The sequence below is a fragment of the Glycine soja genome, chromosome 8 (assembly GCF_004193775.1).
Source record: "Glycine soja cultivar W05 chromosome 8, ASM419377v2, whole genome shotgun sequence".
In the NCBI taxonomy this organism is placed as follows: Eukaryota; Viridiplantae; Streptophyta; class Magnoliopsida; order Fabales; family Fabaceae; genus Glycine; species Glycine soja.
The window spans coordinates 36622773-36641225 of record NC_041009.1 but is presented as its reverse complement, the minus strand read 5'-3'; the positions used below and the strand labels follow the sequence as shown (position 1 = coordinate 36641225).

Below are 18453 nucleotides of genomic sequence, written 5' to 3'. Positions count from 1 at the left end.
TTTTTGGCAATGACAATAATTACAAGTATTATTAATTATATTTTATAAACATTATATGCATATAAAAATAATTAATTTTTTAATATACTTTAATGTTTTTAATAAGACATTAATTTTTCTGTTAGTATTTCTTTTAATATCTTCAATTTAAGGAGAAAAGTTAAGACCAATAATATTAAATTAATACTCATTCAAACTTAAATTTACTTCAAGATAAATATAATATTTTTTTCTATTCATTTTCTTTTACAATTTTCAATTATTTTTATTCAAATAAAAAGTACAAAGTAATTTTATATTTTACAATAAAAAAAATGTGTAATCTCGCACTCTCATTTTCATCAAAATACACATCATATTTTTTCATAAAATGTAATCACTATATTCATTTTAATATGATTATTTTTAATTTAGAATAAATGGAAACTAATTCTTCTATAATTTTCAAATGAATTATAAACTTCTCAAATAATTTATAATATATCGATGTGTATACATATATTGAAATTTTATAATTTTACTAACGAAATAATAATAAATAATACAATTAAATATATTACTCAATAATTTAAATTTAAATTAATTTTTATAAATATTTATAAAATTAAGAGTTCGGTGGGAAACCTAAGACAATGGCCTAATTGGCCTTACCATTGCCATGGTACTGCTCTATGCTCGATGTCAGTGCATCACGTTGCTCATTGATGGTCGATTTTTCAAACAATGTCTGCCTCTCTGAAAATCAAAAGAATGATATCCGTTAATAAACAATTTAGTCTAAACATGACGCGCTTGTTCTTTAAAGATCTATTAAAGCACAACTATCTAAAACTGTTTCGTACAAAGTTATTAACTAGTGGAGTGTTTGTCAATTTATCTTTTTTTTTTTCTGTAAGTGTTATATTAATATTGGTATATCTTTTCATTTCCACTTTATTGTAATTCATAATATGGTAAAAAAATTCTCAAAATAAATTTTTACTTAACTATATTCCACAAGTCATTTCTGGTTATTTTTATTTTTTTTACTAACTGAACAATTTATTTGATTGTTAGATAAATAATTTTTTTAGCAGCTTCTATTATTTTTTTAAAACATTATTTAAAATAACATTTTTTTAAAATCATTACCTTTTTATGTTATTTTTATTTTTAAAATATTTATTTAATTTTCTTATTATTTTTTAATATGTCATTTTACATTTTTTAATTACTTCAATAATTAATTTTACCGAACACTTATAATTTAAAATTTTTTAACTATCAATTAACTTTTTAATTTCCAAGTAACCTAAGAAACATTTTCCTTCTCAATATTTCATACATGCCTAAGTAAGAATTAGTTCGTTCACAAGTAAACATTCATTGGAATATTTCATAATAATTCCTGTTTGTTATCTTCTCTAACTGCTTATTAATACTCACTACTCTGTCATAACTAAAGCATATTATTCAGTCAATAGTGATGCTCCGTTAGCTTCTCTAACACACCTATTAAGATTATTCAGTCAATAACGAAGAATCATTCATCACTCAATAATGATGCTTTGTTATTTGTTTTTCTGATTGAAAATCTGCAACCAATTAAAAAGCACCAAAAAAATAATTGGCTGTTGCACGAAAAACAGAACCTCAAGAACTTACCTTTCTTCTTCAAAGAGAAGGGTATACATGGAAGAAGGAAAGATTATCTCATATAGAGTACTTGTCACTTTCGTTTGTTCCCTTGATCCACGTTTGAGAAGAAGTTATTTCAAACAGAAAAAATTATGTTTGACAAGCTCTAAACTCATGATCATGTGTTTACTTATTTCATTTGAAGTTGCCAACCAACAACACTGCACAGTCATTTCTTTTGGTTCTTAGGGCCATTCCCTTATTTCAAATGTGTTTTTCATGATTGTTTGCAAGGGGGTGGTTTTATGCCATGTGTTGGCTGGTGTTCTGCTACTTTATACTAATGGATTTATTTTGGTTGGTGGGTCATGCCCTTATTTCAAAGGAAAATGATTCTTCCAACACCTTGAGAGAGAAAAAAAATGAGATAAGTAATTGATTTGGTCCATGATATTAGAGGTATTAATGGATTGTTTGTAATTTGTAGGTGATCTAAATATCATCATTCTATTTCAAATGGATTCACTTTGAGTGTTTTAGGAAACCAATGTTCCATATGCTTGCTGGTTTCAAAATTAGTCGGGTGATTGTGGTTGGAAAGCATACTCGCTTAGGTCCCATTTGGAGTGGTTTCTCATTTTTAATTTTAAAATTTTTAAAATTCAAAACTTATTTGGAGTTTTGAGATTCGATTTATTTTTTGTTTTTAATTTTTAAAAAGATGTTATAAATCAAAGAAAAATGAGTCAATCATTCTATTTTATCTCACTTCATTATGAAATAATGCTAGCAACAGAAGTAACTAACTGGACAATGGATGATTAGAATGACAATGAAGGGTGATGGTGACACAGTGGTGACAATAATAAAGGTGAAACGTGTAACACCATAAAAGTTATAACCGAGTAAATATGTGGTTTTTTTACTCAATTGCACCTTCTCTCTCCAGTAAATGCTCAATGTACACTAGTTTGGAAAAATATTCCCAAACTACACCTGTTTTGGCTCATTCACAGAAGTCGGGTTCTCACACCCCAACTTCCGTTCTTCCTTTTTTTTTATAAAAAAGTTTTTATATTATTAAAATTAAATATTATATTATATAAAATTATTTTTAAATAATTTGAAAATTAGTTATTTATTAAATTAATTTATGTAATATTATTTTATAATTTAATTTTGTTATTAAGAAAATGATATTATTAAATTTAAGTGTTTTTGTTATATTATTTAAATTATTTAAGATATTTTTTGGTGAATATATATTTTAAAATCTGAATTTTGTATAATAATATATTTATTTTAGTAAATATTTATTTTGTATAATAATCTGAATTTTAAAATTTTTAATTTAACTATTTTACTAAATATAATTAGTTTGTTTATGTTTTTAGATTTAATTAAAAATGATAAAACTAAAGCTTTTAACAATTTATTTATATAAGAACATTATACTACGTCATCAATAAAATATTTAAACAATGACATTTGTCTAAGGAAAAACTAAGATGAGGATACATTAGGACAATTATTTCTGTTATGACCATGTTGCCGGTAAAGTCCACATTTTTTTCTACTTGCTCGTTCGTTTTCGTCTTCGTCCATCTCAGTAGGAATGCGAGTTGAAACTGGACGACCCTTTGCAATCCTCTTTATCCTTGGATCAGGACCCCACTGATCTCCTTCATATTCTTGCCACATTGATTCCTGTGGCAATAAACTAAAGGAGTTGTCGTAGATGTGCAAAATGTGTTGTAAAGTGAATATCATCGGCACATAGGTCATGGGATCAACATTGACAGATTTACAGGCAGCCATGACGTGAGAACACGGTAAATGTTTAGCCTGAAATTCACCACAATCACACTTTTGGGATTGTAACATTACTCTAAACCTTCCAGGTGGTCTGGGTGTTTCAAGTGGGGATTGAGTCTCGGTTATAATAAAAGTGTGATTGTGTCTGTCGAATTCATTTACAATGTGTATTAGATTCTTGTTGACCACTATTGATTGCATCGAAGACGACTTCAGAATACTGTGAGCCGGAGTTGATCATTGCCTGAGTTTGTCGACCTCTATTAGCAAAGAGTTGTGCGGTCTTGAAATAGATCTCCTCAACCAATGATGACACCGGCAAATGTCTTGTGGTTTTGAACATGGAATTAACAGACTCCGACAAATTGGTAGTCATATGTCCCCAACGTTTCCCCTCATCAAAGCATTGTACCCATTTTTGTTTGGGTAATTGATCAAGCCATTCAGCTGCACTTGGCTTATTCGCACGAATATCCCCAAGATGTCGCCAGTGCATCTTCTCCGTGTATGCGTACCCTGTAAATATTTAATCAATGTATTATGTTATAAAATTTGATTGAAAGAAAATTATAACGAATAAATAAAATAGATTCTCACCAGCCAACATAAGTGGTTTCTTTAAATGTTTGCAGTTTGAGTTACCACGAAGAAAGTTTTGTGCAATGTGGCGCAAGCAAAAGAAATGGAATGTGTCCTGGACCCATAAGTTACTTGGGTTGTTGTAGGCACTTATAATTGAGGGGTGTCGGTCTGAAATAAGAGAAATGTTAATTTGTGGAGTAACATGTCTTCTCAAATTCTTTAGAAAAAACCCCCAAGCTGAAGTTGTCTCCCCTTCTACAATGGCATAGGCAATCGGGAAGATATGGTTAGCTCCATCTTGTGCGGTAGCTATCAACAGTGTGCCAGTATACTTTCCTTAAAGCCATGTATCATCTACTTGTACAATGGGTTTGCAATATGCAAAACCATTAATGCATGGACCAAATGACCAAAAGACACGTTTAAACAATCTTTTGCCCGGTACTATTTCTCCCCCCTCATACAAGGATTCTGTTTGAGCAGCGACCACAGTCCCGGGAACACAAGATTGCAAAGCTCCGAAAAGTTTTGGCAGTTTGGCATATGATTCTTCCCAGTTTCCATGAATCATCTCCAATGTTTTTTGCTTTGCTAACCATGTCTTCTTGTAGGATAGGGTATAATTCATGAACGTTTTGATCTCTGCAATCAATGTCTTGATGGAGACAGTTGGGTTTGTTTTGACAATTGGTTGGATGATCTGTGCTATGACGTGTTTGTCGAGTTGGCGATGATCTTGTCTAAGCATCGGCACGAGACAAGTGTGATGACCTCTGATACTCTTGATAATCCATTTGTTATGCCTCTTTGAATTGCATGCGCCCAAGCTTCATGTACAACCATTTTCACGTAACTTGCAGACGAAGTGTAGCCTTCTTTGGTCAGAGTAAATTGTTCTGCAATCAAAATGATTTCTGATGTTGTATTCTTTGATTGCTCGAATACATTGTGATTTGTCATCGAAGGTCATGCCAACCTCGAGTACACCAACTGGTGGTTGTACATTGTGTTGTTGATGAACAAAATGGGGTCGATCAATATAGTGTGGTAGGTGGTCAAAGTTCAAGTCTACTGGACACCTAGGTTGCTGATATTGCAACGGAGGTGACGGAGGTGTTGTTGGTCTGCCAACACCCTCATCATCGGTTTAGTCATCACTTTGGTCATCGCTTTGCTGATTGATGTGATCAAAGAACTGTTGATCCTCATCCTCAGTAAAATCATCCATGTTTTCATGATGAAATCGTATAATGGGATCTTCGTTAGCAATGGGATGTTCATCTCGGTTTGATGTTTGCGTTTGTGGTAGTTTTGAAGGTGGCGTAAAGGGGGATGAAGGATGGTTTTGTTGGTCAAAGGAGGTTTGTTGGCCATGAAAAAAAGAATCATTATCGGATAATATTTGTGTGTATCAAGTATAAATGTCAAAGGGGTCTTGTGATTCAAGGTTGTTGTATAAAGATACTGGATTATTGAGGTCTATGTTGTTGTACGGTAACTGTTGTGGAGGCGGTAGTTGTAGTTGTGGACATGAGGGTTGTGGAGACGATGGTTGTGGTTGAGAAATAAGCTCAGTAACAGCATAGAATTCGGTAGAATTCAATTGTGGATTCTGGATAATTGTTTCCATCGCGCCTCTAAGATCATCATTGTCGAATAGTTGAGCCAAAATAAAACGTGTCTGACCGAGATGAATTGAAATAGGGACACGAAATAACAATTGAGCAACTTGTTCAGTTGCTCGAGTAGGAGGACGATTGTTAATTTTTCGAATGAATTGTGTAAACGTAATAGAACGACTGGCGTAAAAAAATATTGGGGTCGTACATTGGTACGTCGATCCTTGAACTGGATCGTCTACAATGTGACCACTGTGGTAAATGAGGGTCAGAATTTCTTTAGGTGGAGCCATGGTGGTGCTTATGGGATATGAGTGGAAATGGTGTGAGAGTTACAAATCGAGTTTTGTTTTGTGAGAAAATTGTTGTGTGTGATATGTTGTTGTCAAATGGTGATATTATATATAGGCTGAGAAAGTTTAGTACCAGAGTTAGATTGTAATGTTAGGTGGGAGAGTTAGATTGGAAGGTTAGGTTGGGAGAGTTAGTTACGAGGGTTAGATGGGAGGGTTAGGTGGGAGTGTTAGATTGGAAGGTTAGATGGGAGAGTTAGATTGGAAGGTTAGGTGGGAGAGTTAGTTACGAGGGTTAGATGGGAGGGTTAGGTGAGAGTGTTAGATTGGAAGGTTAGGTAAGATAGTTAGATCGGAAGGTTAGATGGGAGGGTTAGGCAGCAAAGTTAGTTACGACGGTTAGGTAGGAGAGTTAGGTAGGACATTAAGTGCATGTGAGTAATTTAGTGTACACATGTGAGTGAACAACATGCAACCTCACACATTAATATACATGACAGACTGTTCGTTTAATCATGATTGTTGACCGCAGTGTTCTGTATCGCATGCCAAGATCACATGGATTGTTCAGAAACATGTTAATGGGATAAACATACGCATGTCAGTGAACAGTGTGCAACACCAAACTTCAAAGCATCTCTGAAATGATGCATATGTAGACTATTATTACTGAAGTAAATTAAAAATAACAACTTCAAAGCATGCAACAACTACAACTAGATAATAAAGACGGAGAAAAATTATTCATTCTAATTTCATGGTATTCTCCAGCTTCTGCTCCATGTCGGCCCAACTTAGGTCATTAACTTGAGTAGGTGATAATGAATTATGAACATCAACTTTAAGTTCCATACATATTACACTTCTCATATTGAGAAATGTATGAAACATGCATGAGACACCTTCTTCGTCAATAATTTGAATTGCCCTATATTGAACTTCACCATTTAATTGATATACAGGACAACGATACCAAAGGGTATTAATTATAGGCGTAACACCATTATCTGTAATTGATGACTGTATTGCAGTGATTATATTTGGCAGCGTCATTGCTGGATTCAAGAGTAACGACTTTGTGTTGTCACCTCTGAAAATTGCATTTGCACTTGAACTTTGAATGATTTCACCATTGATATAAACGTACACACAAATAGGCTCTGACCTCATTGCTAGCCCTCTCTGTTTTCTCTCACAATTTGATTAGACACAACAGTGCAAAGTATTAGGTGACATGGTAGGTTTATATATGCAATCTATCACGGGTCCATGGTTCACGTGAATTAGAATCTCGATGCATCACAGTACCACAGTCATGTTAATGTGCTTTGGAATCTCGAGGCCTTACAACGAGACAAAATATAAATGTGGTTTGGAATCTCGAGGCATTACAATTACATTAATTGTAATGTTGAGGCCATGTGAAATGTTGAGAACAAAGCTAATGCAATTATCGTACGCATGTGGGTGAATAGTGTGCATGAAAATGTCATTGGTTCACGTGCATTAGAATCTCGATGCGTGACAGTACCACAGTTGATGTTAATGTGCTTTGGAATCTCGAGGCCTTGCAACGAGACAATTTATAAATGTGCTTTGGATTCTCGAGACATTTACAATTACCTTATCGTACGCATGTGGGTGAATAGTGTGCACGAAAATGTCATTGGTTCACGTGCATTAGAATCTCGATGCGTGACAGTACCACAGTTGATGTTAATGTGCTTTGGAATCTCGAGGCCTTGCAACGAGACAATTTATAAATGTGCTTTGGATTCTCGAGACATTTACAATTACCTTAACGTACGCAAGCGGCTAAACAGTGTGCACGAAATTTTAGTGATTCACGTGAATTAGAATCTCGATGCACCACAGTACCATAGTCATGTTAACGTGCTTTGGAATCTCGAGGCCTTGCAACGAGACAAATTATAAATGTGCTTTGGAATCTCGAGGCATTACAGTTATCTTAAGTGTATTTGTGCTTGCAAAACCGAACATAGTGTAAATAATAAATAGATGAGAGGTGCATGTCAATACCACATGTGCATCACCCAACTTCAAATTTTATATCATTTGTATTCGGTTTACCATTTGACATCATTCTCATGGATGATAAATCTCTATTGCGTCATCAACATGTTCATCGTTCACGTACTACGATTAATGAGTTAATCACTTCCTATTACCATACAATACCTGAACCAGAACCACAAATCATACCATTATTATCGTCTACCGGGTTCCAACATATTGCCTTAATCAAACAGTGTAAAATTGATCCTGCATTGATCACTGCATTGGTTGAACGATGGAGGCCTGAAACACATACCTTTCACCTGCCATGGGGAGAGTGCACCATCACACTCGAAGATGTTGCACTTCATCTAGGCATTAGAGTCGATGGTCGTGTTGTGGCTGGACCTAGCTTCTTACATTGGGATGAGTTATGCCACGAGTTACTAGGGGAAGTCCCTCCCGAAAATGCACGTAAAGGAGCCACACTGAAGCTAACATGGTTGCTAAACATGTTGCGCGCACCATTGCCTGAAGAACCAACAAAGCACCAACTACAATGCAGGTGTAGAGCTTACATAATGTACATGATTGGTGGTGCTTTAATTCCTGATAAATCTGGAAATAGAGTTCATTTAATGTATTTGAACCTATTACGTGATTTGAACAACACAAAAAAATATAGTTGGGGTTCGGCTTGCTTAGCAAACCTGTATAGAGAACTATGTCGAGCATCATCGGAGGTTGGTAAATCTATGGGTGGTTGTGTCATACTATTGCAGTCATGGGCTTGGTACCACATGCCTTTTATTGCACCAAGAGTCCCACGACCGGAAACAACTTTTCCACTGGCTAAAAGGTTATTTACATATAGCGAAATGTAAATTTTTTTATTTCAATAACGTGTATTATAACATTACAATGAATACTGATTATGTATGTTTTACATTTTAGATGGAGTGGTGGTAGATTAGAATATAGGGCCACACCGCATGGTGACTTAGTCGGATATAGGTCTCGTATAGATCATATGGAGAGCCATGAGGTATGATACTATCATGATCTGCACCTTAAATATAAACATACATACTAACATGTTGCCTTGTTGGCATATATTTCAGTTTTCTTGGATCCCATATAGAGGATTTGAAGAACACCTACCCAGACGTGCATATAGAGACATGGAGATTTGGTCTGCATGTACTGCAATTATTTGTTTCTCGATTGTCGAATGGCATCAAACAAATCGAGTGAAGCTACAGTTTGGACTACAACAAGATATCCCTGTTGATCCCATGAATCTTGATTTACTTCACCAAATTGACATGCGAGGCAATCATTGCACTGATTGGATGGAATATCATGCGGAGTGGATTAATATCTGGAAAAACAAACACAACGATATTTTAGCTGGGCAATGGGTTGAAGGAATAGTGACACATACACCAGCGTACATGGAATGGTATAGAAAAAACACTACTTTGTTCTTGTCTATTGAACAACAACTACATGATCCACGCACAACAATTACACAAAATGTTGCAAGGTCAGGTGTTGAACAAACACATTTTGAAATTCCACATCCTCAGTCAATGTATTCTACTCCTTCACCTGTTCATCAAACTTTTGGCCACACTGGCGAGTCAGTCACCGCAACCACCCATGAATGGATGACCGATTTATTTGGCGTCGATTTGAATACACCAAATTCAGCGGCATCATATTTAGCTACTTTACAACAGTTCGATGCACCGCATTCGTTTGGAGAACAAGGTCAAAGTTCTTCAGCTGCAACAACCAACATTGAAAATACTAACATAGAACAACAACATGATCATGACGTGGAAGAACCAGTCATACTGGAAAGAAGAAATCCTCGACGTAATCGGCGTCCACCACCATGTGGGACTGGTCATCGTCTTGGTCATTGAAGTATAAAATGTTGTGATAATGGGATCAAATATGTGTAAGTACCCCTGTAACGGCATCATCAAATATGATTTGGACCCTTGCAACTATGCTTAAGAGCCCATGTTCTGCATTTTTTTTAAAATTATGTCCAACACATTAATGATGTTTGTGACTCATTTTTTCTATAGTATGAACGTCAGAGAATCCAAAAAAAATTATTTAGTGCACCAAATCCATCGACTAACACCTCAAAATACAAGTACAAAATAAAAAAAAACTATGATTTGGACCCTTGCAACTATGCTTAAGAGCCCATGTTCTGCATTTTTTTAAAATTATGTCCAACACATTAATGATGTTTGTGACTTATTTTTTCTATAGTTTGAACGTCAGAGAATCCAAAAAAAATTATTTAGTGCACCAGTTCCATCGACTAACACCTCAAAATACAAGTACAAAATCAAAAAAACTATGATTTGGACCCTTGCAACTATACTTAAGAGCCCATGTTCTGCATTTTTTTAAAATTATGTCCAACACATTAATGATGTTTGTGACTCATTTTTTCTATAGTTTGAACGTCAGAGAATCCAAAAACAATTATTTAGTGCACCAAATCCATCGACTAACACCTCAAAATACAAGTACAAAATCAAAAAAACTATGATTTGGACCCTTGCAACTATGCTTAAGAGCCCATGTTCTGCATTTTTTTAAAATTATGTCCAACACATTAATGATGTTTGTGACTTATTTTTTCTATATTTTGAACGTCAGAGAATCCAAAAAAAATTATTTAGTGCACCAGTTCCATCGACTAACACCTCAAAATACAAGTACAAAATCAAAAAAACTATGATTTGGACCCTTGCAACTATGCTTAAGAGCCCATGTTCTGCATTTTTTTAAAATTATGTCCAACACATTAATGATGTTTGTGACTTATTTTTTCTATAGTTTGAACGTCAGAGAATCCAAAAAAAATTATTTAGTGCACCAGTTCCATCAACTAACACGTCAAAATACAAGTACAAAATCAAAAAAACTATGATTTGGACCCTTGCAACTATGCTTAAGAGCTCATGTTCTGCATTTTTTTAAAATTATGTCCAACACATTAATGATATTTGTGACTCATTTTTTCTATAGTTTGAACGTCAAAGAATCCAAAAAAAATTATTTCGTGCACCAGTTCCATCGACTAACACCTCAAAATACAAGTACAAAATCAAAAAAACTATGATTTGGACCCTTGCAACTATGCTTAAGAGCCCATGTTCTGCATTTCTTTAAAATTATGTCCAACACATTAATGATGTGTGTGCCTCATTTTTTCTATAGTTTGGACGTCAAAGAATCCAAAAAAAATTATTTCGTGCACCAGTTCCATCGACTAACACCTCAAAATACAAGTACAAAATCAAAAAAACTATGATTTGAACACTTTTTCCATGGTAACAACGTCAAAAACTTCAAAAAAAAATATTCGTGACACACTGCAATTTTCACAAATCAATTTTTTTTTTACTCTGAAATTATAATGGACTTCTACTGCATCAATTATCAGGGATAAATCACAGTCGAAATTGGCAACACTCGGCAATTTCTATAGGTCTCTAAAAAATTAAATATCTCACCAGTAAAACTGACATGACATGCACTACTCAATTTTTTTTCACTCTGCTAATTATAATGGACTTATACTCCATCAATTACCAGAGATAAATCACAGTTAAAATTGACAACACTCAGCAATTTACACACGTCTCTAAAAAAATAAATGTCGCAGTAGTAAAACAAACATGACATGGACAACTCAATTTTTTTCACTCTGATAATTATAATGGACTTCTGCTCCATCAATTACCAGGGATAAATCACAGTTGAAATTAACAACACTCGGCAATTTTCACACATCTCTAAAAAAATTAATGTCGCACCAGTAAAACTGACATGACGTGGACAACTCAGTTTTTTTTCACTCAGCAATTTGTACATTATGGACCCTTGTAAATATGCTTAAGTGTTCATTTACCCGTTCATCTAAATGCACAGTTAACTAGTGACACACTCAATTATAACCAAATTCTATAAATACCACTACAGCTAAAGACATTCGTAACAATTTCAAATTTTCATCTCAATCCCTACCACAATGTGTCACCTAACTGCATATGTTTGTGTTTACTACGACAGCCAAATTTGCAATACTAATGAGGGCACCACCTTCGTTAGTAACAACACAAAAACTTTCATGGTCGACAAGGTCATAACCTTTACACAATTGCTTGAACTTGTTCACCAAAAACTAAACATTGACCCAGAACAACATATCCAACATCTCCATTTTCGGTGCCCTATATTTGAGTCAGGACAACGTTATATGTACACATCTTTTATTCTGCGAGATGATGCTGATGTTCGACAAATGTTCAACATTTTTTACAACAATTCATCACTACCATTTGTGGAGTTATTTGCCATAATCTGTCACAATAATGACCCACCAGGCAACCAACATGGCTCAACCTCTAATCTTGAGGACTTAGGTGAATACGAGACTTGTTGGCTCAAAAACCATGATAGTGATACGGACTCCTCTTTCGGGCCCGAAGGAAGTAACATGTCTCCATCCCACGAACCTATATTCAAACGGGATTGGTAATCTACGGATCATTCATGTCTAAGTTATTTCTTCTTTGAGATTTTCATGTAATGTCTTATGTCTGTCTTCAGTTATCACTTTACGTATTGAAATAATTTTTCCTTTAAATTTAAATTAGCAATTTTCAGTTTACCCACTTTTACTGCAGTAGTTGACATGGTAACATAACTGTCAAAATTCACAATACTTTGTCATTTACACTACACTGTTTTTAAAAATTCAATGTCTCATCGACAAAACTGACATGAAATGGACAACTCATAATCTCTTTATTCACTCTGAAAATAACTATGGACGTTTGCTGCTTTAATTACAAGGGAAAAATCACAATCCAAATTGACAATACTCTGCAATTTGCATACGTCTCTAAAAATTAAATGTTTCACCTGCAAAACTGTCATGAAATGGACAACTCATAATCTCTTTATTCACTCTGAAAATAACTATGGACGTTTGCTGCTTTAATTACAAGGGAAAAATCACAATCCAAATTGACAATACTCTGCAATTTGCAAACGTCTCTAAAAATTAAATGTCTCACCTGCAAAACTGTCATGAAATGGATAACCCATCATCTCTTTATTCACTCTGAAATTCATCATGAACGTCTGTTGCTTTAATTACATGGGAAAAATCACAATCCAAATTAACAACACTCTGCATTATGAGCTGTCCATTTCATGTCAGTTTTACAGGTGATACATTTAATTTTTAGAGACGTGTGCAAAACTGACATGAGATGGACAACTCATAATCTCTTTATTCACTCTGAAATTCATCATGAACGTTTGTTGCTTTAATTACATGGGAAAAATCACAGTCCAAATTAACAACACTCTGCATTATGAGCTGTCCATTTCATGTCAGTTTTACAGGTGATACATTTAATTTTTAGAGACGTGTGCAAAACTGACATGAGATGGACAACTCATAATCTCTTTGTTCACTCTGAAATTATAATGGACGTCTGCTACATCACTTACTAGGGAAAAAGAAACATTGGATTCCAATACACATCAACGTGGCAGAATACTCATACAACTATAAATAACACAACACAGACACAATACAAACACACAATCTCACACCACATAATTTCACAAACCAAATTCAATCTTATTACTATGTCATTTTTGGGAGAAACAAGCAGTTAGACCATTACTAACTCCAGATTCGCTTTCATTTTTCCAAATGGATCAATCAGTTACAATCAAACTGGTGTTTATTTTCAAAGTCTCATTCCAACACCAATGCGAGTTCCTAACAACTGTTCTTTGATACACTCAAGCGTAGAATGCACAACACCCTTCAACTAACCAACGATCAATTACTGGATGAAATCTACTACCGACAGCCATTCATAGATGCAGGTCAACAATATTTTTTTCAATCTTTACAATTGAAAAATGATGATGATGTTTACACAATGTTAATGTGCAATGACCAATACTCGTGTGTTGGCCCTATAGAATTATTATGTACCATTATTAGAACACCAGATGCTATACTCAACCTGCTTCAATCAACCATCACTCCTACTCATGATGCAATTATGTATTACAACGGGAAGTGGAACATACCACGTCAAGGTGAGTTTTTGGGTTACTCCTTTACTGGAACTAATCCAATAAGATTTGGCATTCCTTCGGGATGTGGCATGGAGAAACTCAAGGATTTAATCAAACAAGTTGCACCTATAGGGGTTCCCCCTAATGGAATTCACGGATCACAATTGGTTAGACGATTATTCTTTCGACAACCAGGTCATTCTAAGTATTCCGAAAATTTGATTGAATATGACATAACAGAATTGAAAAATGATGAAGACGTGCTAAAAGTGTTAGCACAATCCAACTATTGGAAACGATTCTGCACAATAGAAATTTTGGCTATTTTTAGCAAACCAGTAATCTAAATAGAAGAAGACATGTATTCTGCACAACATATTTCATATCCTCATTAGTTTTGTTATGTTTGCATTGTAAGTGTAATTTTTAATATGCTTCATTATTGTCGAGTATCATTTCAGTTACTGTAATTTGAGTATTTTGTCAATGACTGATTTGTCATATATTTTTTTGCGGTGTTTTTCTTACTGTATTTTAATACTACTAACTAATTTTATTATTTTTTAATTACAAGAACATACAAAAATTAACAAAACATAAATTTAACTACACAATTACATATAACATAAATAAAAAATTATACTCTAATTTTATCCAATTTTTATATTTTTCTTTATATGTATATTTCTCTTTACAAAAAATTATAAAGTAATATTACATAAATTAATTTAATAAATAAATAATTTTCAAATCAATTAAAAATAATTTTATATAATATAATTAAATTAAAAATTTTAAAATTCAGATTATTATACAAAATAAATATTTACTAAAATAAATATATTATTATACAAAATTCAAATTTTAAAACATATATTCACCAAAAAATATCTTAAATAATTTAAATAATATAACAAAAACACTTAAATTTAATAATATCATTTTCTTAATAACAAAATTAAATTATAAAATAATATTACATAAATTAATTTAATAAATAACTAATTTTCAAATTATTTAAAAATAATTTTATATAATATAATATTTAATTTTAATAATATAAAAACGTTTTTATAAAAAAAAAAAAGGAAGAACGGAAGTCGGGCCGTGAATGAGCCAAAACAGGTGTAGTTTGAGAATATTTTTTCAAACTAGTGTACATTGAGTATTTACTGGAGAGAAGGTGCAATTGAGTAAAAAAACTTAAATATGTAGTTGGATAATTTGATTAGAAATTAATTAAAACTTAATTGTCTGCTTTAAATATAAAAAAAATTGTGCATGTGAAAAATTAAATATATTCAATGATTAAATTCTATGTAATTAAATAAAACTCCTATACTGGTTGCCTGTAACTTACCTATGGTTTAGCACTACATTTGGCATGGTAAAGTCAAGAACTACACAGTGGAAACCATTTTGTGAGAGCCCGTCAAAAATAGTGTTAGAAACTAGTTTTTTTATCCGTGCAATGCCCTGCTTTTTGTTAAAATATTATTTAAGAATGATTTATAATATAGATTTCATAGAAAAAATAATGTTATGTTATATTATATAAAGATGGCCAACATATTTTAAAAAAATAAAGCAAGTTTATCCAAAAAGTACCTAATAGATGACCAATCAACAAAAAATTGAAGACATTTGTCTCATTTTAAAAAAAAATAATATAAGAGTTAATTAATTTATATTAATATAAATAAAAAATAAAAATGAATACAAAACAATCAAAAAATATGCATGTCTTTTTTTTATTATAAAACAATCAGAAACTTGAGTTGGTCTAGCAATCAAACAAAAATTAAAAAAATGCATTTGATCAAACACATAACTTATTACCAAGAAATGTGTCTAATCCAACTAATAAAAAACACAATATCATTCACTCAAAATGTATAAGAAACAGGTTTCGATAATCTTTCACAAAATCTCTGGATTTCCAACATCTTGCAAAATAAAAACACACATCAATTTCATTTCATTAAACTAAAATTCATGCATCAACAAGAGGGGAGAAGAAGAGGAAAAATAGCACTCCAAGAATGAAAATGAAAGGTAAAACTGAGAATGAAAAGGTGAACGACATTCAAAATGAAATCATAGGAAAAAGGAACGATTACTAGGAGAAAAAGATGTTGAACTTTCAGCCAACGGTGGTTGGTGGAGGAAATTCTGACGACAATTGTGATGTTGTTAGAGGAAAAGAATCAGGTTTCGATCAACTTTGACGATCTCTGTTGATTTCTAACATCTTGCAGAAAAACACAACATCAATTTCATTTCATTAAATGAAAGAAGAAAGGATTAAAAAAAAAAAACTGAGAATGACAAAGAAAGCTACAGCCGAGAATGAGAAAGCAATTTGAAATTCAAATTTTGAAATGTCTTTTATTTTTTCAAAAGCGTTTCGACTGAGGTAAAAAAGCTAAAAGTTAAGGTTTTCAAAAAGGTGACATTTGCCATAATTACTGTGGTTGTAACACATGGAAAAACAACTTCCAACAATGAACTCCATTGTTATAATTATAGATTATAGATTTGGAAGCACCACCTATGAAATTCATTCACTCTATAATATTTTTTAGTCGAAAGTAAACAATTAATTTCTTTAGGTATTCAAATTCATTTACCATTAAGATTTTCTATCAACTATGTCACACCTTATTGACATCTACACTAGAATTTTAAATGTTAATCAATTTAAAATTACTTAAAGAAATACCATGAAATATTTTATTTTATTATTTGGTGGATTTTATTTTTTTTAAATCTCTAATCATAATTATACGTATATATATATTAAGTATAAACTAATTACATTTTATACATGTTTTGACCTATCAAAATAAGGGTATGATATTCGTTTTTTAGAAGTAGGTTTAATAACAAAAATATGATACACTTAAAGCAAAAGCTGGAATAGCTCAGTTGGTTAGAGCGTGTGGCTGTTAACCACAAGGTCGGAGGTTCAACCCCTCCTTCTAGCGTTTGCTTTTCTCTTTTTTCTGAAGAGCATTTTACTTTAATTTTGTTCCCCATTTTCTTTTCCCTCTATTCCTCTCTATTATTATTACGGTGTTAACCTAATTCTTACCTCAACCAAGTGAACGACAATCAATTTAATATTTTGAATTGTAGGGCCTAAGTTTCTGAATCAGTAGCCAATAATAAAAATAAAAATACGTGTTCAAGCATTTTACAAAGAAAAGAAAAATCTACAGCATTTATCCATAAAAAGATAATGTTTAAAGAACACTGCATTTTGGAGATGTCATGTGTTTTTATAGATGAGCTACTCTATGTTCTTTCTTATGCTCTCACCACAGATTTTTAAACAGTTAATAAGTTAGTTCACTGTTTTAAAGTTAACTTTTAACTGAAAGCTGAAATTTATTTAATTAGTTAAGAGTTTAATTGTCATGTTGTAAAAAAAAAATTTGTAAAATAATATTTTACACCGTTATTCCCTCACAAATTATTGATGATATGACTTTTAAGTTAATTATCATAAAAATCAACAATGTTACCATATATTATAAGATGAATTGTGATTGAAGGGCGGTGTAAATTTTTTTACATTATTAGTGTATAATCTTTTATCTTATGATTTTTATATAATCTTTTATTTTATAGACAAAAATATTCTTAGTAATTATAATTCTAATTTTTTAATGGATTTTGAATTATAATTCTCATTGCAAAACTATTATAACTTTTGTTTGAAGATCAAATACTTTTTTGAATAATTAAAATAAATAATATAATTAAAAAATTGTGTGATATTAAAAGACATATTTTATTTAAAATTTGTAATATTAAATAGACAATAAATAATATAATATATTAAGTACTAAAGATAAAAATAAAAAAATAATAATAAAATTATAAACTATAAATCCAAAAGCTACTTTAAATAATATATATAAGAAATAATAAATTGATTATTAAAATACTTCTTGTTTTTTGGGGCATAAATACTTCCATTTTTATCAAACTAATAAGTAATGACTTATAAAACACACTCTTGAATCTTGATTCACATCCTTAAAAATTAAAAAAATGGAACATAAGTTGGCATTTGGCAAAAGATGCTCACTCCTCCCCTCAAAGGAATAGTTCAATGTTTTGGTAGCAAGTGGCAACATCTGTTTCAAGCATTTGAGTTACCCTATCAGCTTTCGTGGCCCATGAATCAATTTGTGGCCTAGAAACGGCAGTTGTGGATTGGCCTTTCAAGGCCTATGTTATTTGCCAATATATGCATCTCAATTTTCATCCACTATTCATTTATTTTCAATATATATATATATATATATATTATTAATATAAAACAGTTCCTGTTTAAAATGATGACTTATCTTCACCAA

The 18453-nt window shown here is 32.2% G+C and overlaps 1 protein-coding gene and 1 non-coding gene across 2 annotated transcripts; one reads left to right on the top strand and one right to left on the bottom strand.

The window, feature by feature from the left end:
* Window positions 1–3027: 3027 nt before the first annotated feature.
* On the bottom strand, window positions 3028–4345 carry LOC114424665. The gene is made up of 2 exons (XM_028391529.1): window positions 4030–4345; window positions 3028–3948 (listed from the first exon to the last, which is right to left on the bottom strand). The coding sequence occupies exons 1-2, from the start codon at window positions 4037–4039 to the stop codon at window positions 3587–3589; spliced, it is 372 nt and encodes a 123-aa protein (XP_028247330.1). The 5' UTR covers window positions 4040–4345; the 3' UTR covers window positions 3028–3586.
* A 12654-nt stretch (window positions 4346–16999) lies between these two features.
* TRNAN-GUU lies at window positions 17000–17073 on the top strand. Its single transcript has one exon. It is a non-coding gene; the product is annotated as a tRNA-Asn (tRNA).
* The last annotated feature ends 1380 nt before the right edge of the window (window positions 17074–18453 follow it).